This window comes from Amblyraja radiata, chromosome 6 (genome assembly GCF_010909765.2).
Source record: "Amblyraja radiata isolate CabotCenter1 chromosome 6, sAmbRad1.1.pri, whole genome shotgun sequence".
NCBI lineage: Eukaryota > Metazoa > Chordata > Chondrichthyes > Rajiformes > Rajidae > Amblyraja > Amblyraja radiata.
The window spans coordinates 47893334-47899333 of NC_045961.1; the positions used below are offsets into that span (position 1 = coordinate 47893334).

General features: G+C 43.3%; 1 protein-coding gene across 1 annotated transcript in view; it reads right to left on the reverse strand.

The window, feature by feature from the left end:
• arhgap20 (Rho GTPase activating protein 20) overlaps positions 1-5577 on the reverse strand; it is a 114527-nt gene extending 108950 nt beyond the window's left edge. Inside the window, exon 1 of the mRNA XM_033022717.1 lies at positions 5376-5577. Within this exon, the coding sequence (XP_032878608.1) occupies positions 5376-5468 (93 nt within the window). The 5' untranslated portion in view covers positions 5469-5577. The remainder of the gene's footprint in view (positions 1-5375) is intronic.
• Between the last annotated feature and the right edge of the window lie 423 nt (positions 5578-6000).

Below are 6000 nucleotides of genomic sequence, written 5' to 3' on the forward strand. Positions count from 1 at the left end.
ATCCAGAGGAAACCCATACAGTCACAGGGAGAATGTGCAAACTTCACACAGAAAACAACCGAGGACAGGATTGAACCCGGGTCTTTGGCACTGTGAGGCAGCAGTTCTACCAGCTAAGCCACTATGCCGCCTCAAAAAGAGGGAGCGCCCAGATTTGAATCAAGGAAGTCTTGATCTGTAGTTAAATGTTCTACCCCTGAGCTTACCCCTATTGACATGATTTCTTACCTTGTTTTACATTCATATGGATACATACTGTTTCTTTCTGGAGCAACCATAAGCAGAGAGGTAAACCATTCAGTCCTTCGAATCTTCGCATTCACTCACAGGATGTTACTGACCCTATAGCTGAACTCCACGTACCGATCTTAGCTCCTTGATGTTCCTGCCCAACAGAATGCTGCTTTGTACTGAAACCCATGAGTGGAATGATCTTTTATTTTGCTGAATTTCACCATATCCGTCATCAAATGACAGCACAGTGCAGGAACTTAGCCCTTCAGCCCACAATGTCTGTGCCGATCATGATGCCAAGATAAATTAATCTCCTAGAGCTGCATCATGACTTCCTAACCTTTATACTCAATGCCCTGACCAATAATGGCAAACATACCATATGCCTTAGATAGACACAAAAAGCTGGAGTAACTCAGCAGGACAGGCAGCATTTCTGGAGAAGGAACGGGTGACGTTTCGGATCGAGACCCTTCTTTCTTTACTACTCTACCCACTTGTATCACTTGATGGGGAATGGAGAGATTATTGAAAGAACTGGCTCACAGCATTTTTTAAAGACATTTGGCAGAAAGTTTCAAGAGTGAAGAGAATTGAATAATCAATTAGCCAGGCAATTTTGGTTGTCTCCCTGGAAAATTCTGTATCCGATTACATGGCACCACACTAGAAACTATTGAAAAGGAAATGAAAAGGAGGGTAGAAATTTGGATTAGAATTGGTTTGGTGGAATGAAGCTAAGAATAGGATTACGTTTCTCAGAGTGAATATAATAATGACTAGCAATATTCTGCAAATGCCTGACATATTCTGACATTTCCACTACCTTCAATGTGATCCCACCACCAGTCACACCCCCACCCCTTTCCGCCTTCTGTGAAGAATGCTTCCTCCGCAACTTATTGCTTCACTCATCCCTTCACACCCACACTACCCCCTCCTCAGGTACTTTACCCAACAAATGATCCATCAGGCCTTGGCGAACCAAGGGCAATGTTCAGCAAAATGGTCACCCCGTCTACACTTGGTCTCGCTGATGTAAAGGAGACCACATTGTGAATACTGAATGTAGTTAATGTGGTTATGCAGATGTAACACCTGTCCTTATACATCTTCCCTCGCACCCATCCAGGGATCCCGGCAATTCTTCCAGGTTCGACAGAGGCTCATGTGCACCTCCTCATATCTTATCAACTGCATTTGGTATTCCCAATATGGCCTCCTTTACACCAGCGAGATCAAGCAGAGCCGAGGAAAACGTTTTGCAGAACATTTGACATTGATCCGACAAGGCCTGCTGGATCTCTCAGTTGATAAAAATTTTAACTCTCCTTCCCACTCCTAAACTGACCTTTCTGTCCTGGGCTTGCAACCTAACAGTATAAATGTTGAAGGTACACAAAAAAGCTGGAGAAACTCAGCGGGTGCAGCAGCATCTATGGAGCGGAGGAAATAGGCAACGTTTCGGGCCAAAACCCTTCTTCAGACTGATGGTTTTGGTGGGGGCGGGCATTGAATATTGAATTCTCCCAAATTTGTTAGTCCTTGCTGTCTCCTCCCCTTCCTCAGCTCTCCTGCTGTCTCCTCCCATCCCCCAGCCTTCGGGCTCCTCCTCCTTTTTCCTTTCTTCACCCCGCCCCCCCACCCCCCCCCCCCCCCCCCCCCCAGCGCGTTGGAAAATTTTCGGCGACAGTGGGTTTGACGCCAATGAGCGTAGCTTGACTTCTCCTGACGTAGGTGGTCGACAAGATGACGTAGGTTGTCGCCGTTTTTTCGGCAACCTGCTACAACTATGACAGTCGCCTAAAAAAAAAAAACGGCAAGTGGGACAGGCCCATAACTATTCCCTCTCAAATAATCAGGTGCCTGACCTGATTACTCCAGCACTTTGTTTTGAGGAAGAAGCAAGTTCTTTACTTAGAATCTAGGACAGTACAGTACAAGAACACTCCCATCGGTCCACAATGTCCATGCCAAACATAATGTCAAGTTAAACTGATTTCCTCTGCCTACACATGATCTATAACTCTCCATTCCCTGCATTTCCAAATGTCTATCTAAAAGCTTTTTAAACATTCAAATCATTTATAACCTGATCTAGAACCAATAGAGATGGTATAAATATAAGAGATTTAGGACAGGTATTGGAAGAAACCTATTCACAGGGTTTTTGGACTTTGGAACACACTATTAATCCTAGAAATAGAAGGCATGCCAACATTTAATACGAGGTTAGACAGAGAACTGAGCAGAAACATAGGATTAGGACCAGAGCTCATATGGAAGAGAAGCAGTAAAACAAAATTGTTGATTTAAACAGCGTTTCCAAGTTTCATTTGATGAAAGGCACATTTAAACTAATACGAATAATTTAAGCCTTTTTTTTTTTAAATAACAGTTAACACCCACAGTGCCTTAAAATTATTCCTTTCTGCAGGATAATTATTCTCTCTCTGTTTATAGAGAGTAAATATTGACCAACGTATCCAACTGACGATAAAGCAATGCTAAGCATCCAAGCAATGTACTGCTGACACTGTCCCCTCTCTGGCAGACGTGTGTTTACCATCCACTCTCACACCATCGTTTATACTCCTGCAGATCATTGAGTGCAGTTAAGCGTTTCCACCAGTTAAATGTTTTCTGCGGTGACTTTATTGCTTACATAACTACGAGCACTCAAGTCAAGTCATTAAATTAAGAAGATGAAAGATTTTTTAGCTACCTCACATTTATAAAGTAAAAGTTAAACTTATATTGTGAATAAGCCCCTTCCAGCAAACACCCGCATATATAGTCATAGCCCATGCCGACCAAGATGCCTCATCTACACTAGTCCCACCTGCCTGCATTAAGACCATATTTCCTCTGACCCTGATTCTTGATTAGTACAGGTGTCGGAGGTTATGGGGAGAAGGCAGGTGAATGGGGTTAGGAGGGAGAGATAGATCAGCCATGATTGAATGGTGGAGTGGACTTGATGTGTTGAATGGCCCAATTCTACTATTCCTTATGACCTTTCTATCCATGCACATGTCCAAATGCCTTTTAAATGTTGTTATAATACCCGTCTCAACAATCTCCTCTGGCAGCTCATTCCAGATACCCGCCACCCTCTGAGTGAAACAGTTGCCGCTTTGGGTTCCGATTATATCTTTCCCCTCACCTTAAACCCATGTCCCATGTTCTTGATTCTCCTACGCTGCGTAAAAGACTATATATTTCCCTATATTATATTTCCTATTTTCCCTATATTATATTTTCCATATATTATAACCCTATCTATTCCCTATACTTTGTAAACCCTATATATCCAACACTTTGCAAACACGTGTACATAACAATTTTGCTGGGGTATTTTTAGTCTTTGCTTTATTGGTCTCTGGTTCAGCATCCATGTCACCTTTGTGTACCTCCCAAGCACTCATACAGAAACCCTGAACATTATTAGGAGAACAAAACAATGAATTACAAAGAACATTGAATATATTAGGTACTCTCCGATGATACAACACAACAAAACACAAGGTGGATGGCTGGTTTATAATCATGTATTGTCTTTCCGCTGACTGGTTAGCAGGCAACCAAAACTTTTAAATGTACCTCAGTACAAGTGACATTAAACTTACTAATCTCAAATTCTTTACCCAGAGAAAAGATATCAAAAGCAATATATAAACGATATAAACATACACACAAAGTGCTGGAGTAACTCAGAAAGAAAGGAAGCATCTCTAGAGAACACGGATAGGTGACTATCATCAGGTGACTAAGTTTTGGGCTTTCTTCAAGGGTCCCAACGGGAAACGTCACCTCTCCATGGTCACCTGGAGTTGGTCCAGCACTTTGTGTCTTTTTTTTGCAACCCAGCATCTGCAGTTCCGCGTTTCTACGTATAAACGTTGTCCTTGAGTAATCTTCCACAGCATTCTGTTAACAACTTCACAGTTCCAGCTCACAGTCATTGTCGATTTTAGAGTCATAGAGTTCTACAGCATGACAATAGGCCATTCGGCGCAACTGGTCCATGTCAACGTTACCATTCCGAAGCAAAACACGAACTGCTGGAGGAAATCCACCGGTCAGGCCGGGTCGGGGCCCTTCTTCAGACTTAATCTGAAGAAGGGTCCCAACTCAGAATGCCATTCCCTCCACAGATCCCGCCTGACCCTCTGAACATTATGTGCAGCACTTTTCCTCTAGCACTTTATGTTTTGCCAAAGAGTCCAGCATCGGCAATTCCTTGCGTCTCCGTTTTATCTTTCCAACTCTTTTGAAGGTGAACGACTACTACTTTTGCCTTTTAAAAGCACATTACTCCTAACCATCACTTCAAAATTAGATGGCGAGCCATCCAAAGTTTTTCCACACAGCAGCAAACAAATATTAATCTAAATGTCTGCCGAAAGAAAAATCAAATTCTTTCAAAATCAAAATCAAATTCTTTCAAACTCAAAATCAAATCAAATCAAAAACCATTTGCACCAGATTAACGCTGTAGCAACCCAATTGTCACCTATTTGTCACCGCTTTCCAAACACAATGGCCCGCAAATAAATGATCGTTCCTGATGCAAATGTGATCGATAAGCCGATGAAGTGAATGGACAACGCTATCTCTTTCATCAATGGAACGATTCCTGTGTCAACGCAGGACAAAAGCCCAAACCACTAAAATGCTGTATTATAATCGCATCTCACACACAACGATATGCTTTACCAGCCATTAGTGTTGACGCACGTACACTGTGTTTGCCGGCAATAGAGTCTTCGTGAACACATAGTTAGTTAAGTCTGTCATTCTGAACACTTGGCTTTATGTGTGGCCTTTTTGTCAGCCACAGAGCACTGGGACCCACTTTTCCCTAATTCGGCCTCTGCCAAAGAAAAGGCATGTACTTTACCGTAAACACTACTGCACATTAAACCACCAGCTGAAACCACATCACCCTGGTTTGGTCATTATTCGTAGTAAATAAACCAAAATAAAACTATCGCGTACAACCAACGACAGTCCAGATTACATCCCACTATTTATCTAAAGGAAACCGTATAACGGCTTGTCTACCATGAACAAGGGGGTTTCTACAGAGCACGGGGGCGATGCATATTTTGTACAGGGTAGGTGAAATTTGCCGTTACCTTCTTCTCGGTCCCTCCGCGGCGCGGTATTTGAGTTTCCCCCGACAGCGAAGAGGAACGACTCTGACCAATGTTATCTTGTTGCGGCGACATAGTTTGGAAGAGGTGTAATTCCTTAATAATCGGTCTCAGAATCCATTGCTGGGACAAGACAGCTATTCACAAAACTGGGAGTTGGAGCTTCATGTAGGTCAGACCTCGCCTCCCTCCCTCTCGCAGTCTATGAGCAGTGTCGGTACAAGTTGTATTGCTATCTGACGATCGTGTTATACGCTCAGTTAAAGCCAGCGTCATTGCTTTGCCATGGATACTGCTCCTTTCGAGTCCATCAGACTTGGCGTTGGGTCTTAACAAAACCCCGGATTACTTTTGCTGCCCGTGGCAAATCTCTGCTTATTTGTGGTCAGATCCCGTTACTCCTGACCAGTCTCACTCACGCCAAGAGCATCACAGATATACACGACACGGCAGCACCAACACGCTTCTCACTCGCGTTACGTTCGCGCCCGTATGAACGCCTGTGATTTCTTTTGATTCAATAATGTCGGGGGAAATGCTGTGATCGTTCTCACTATGCTTGCCTGGATTCGACAGAAGTGTGGTCGCCAATGTAGATTCCAAATGG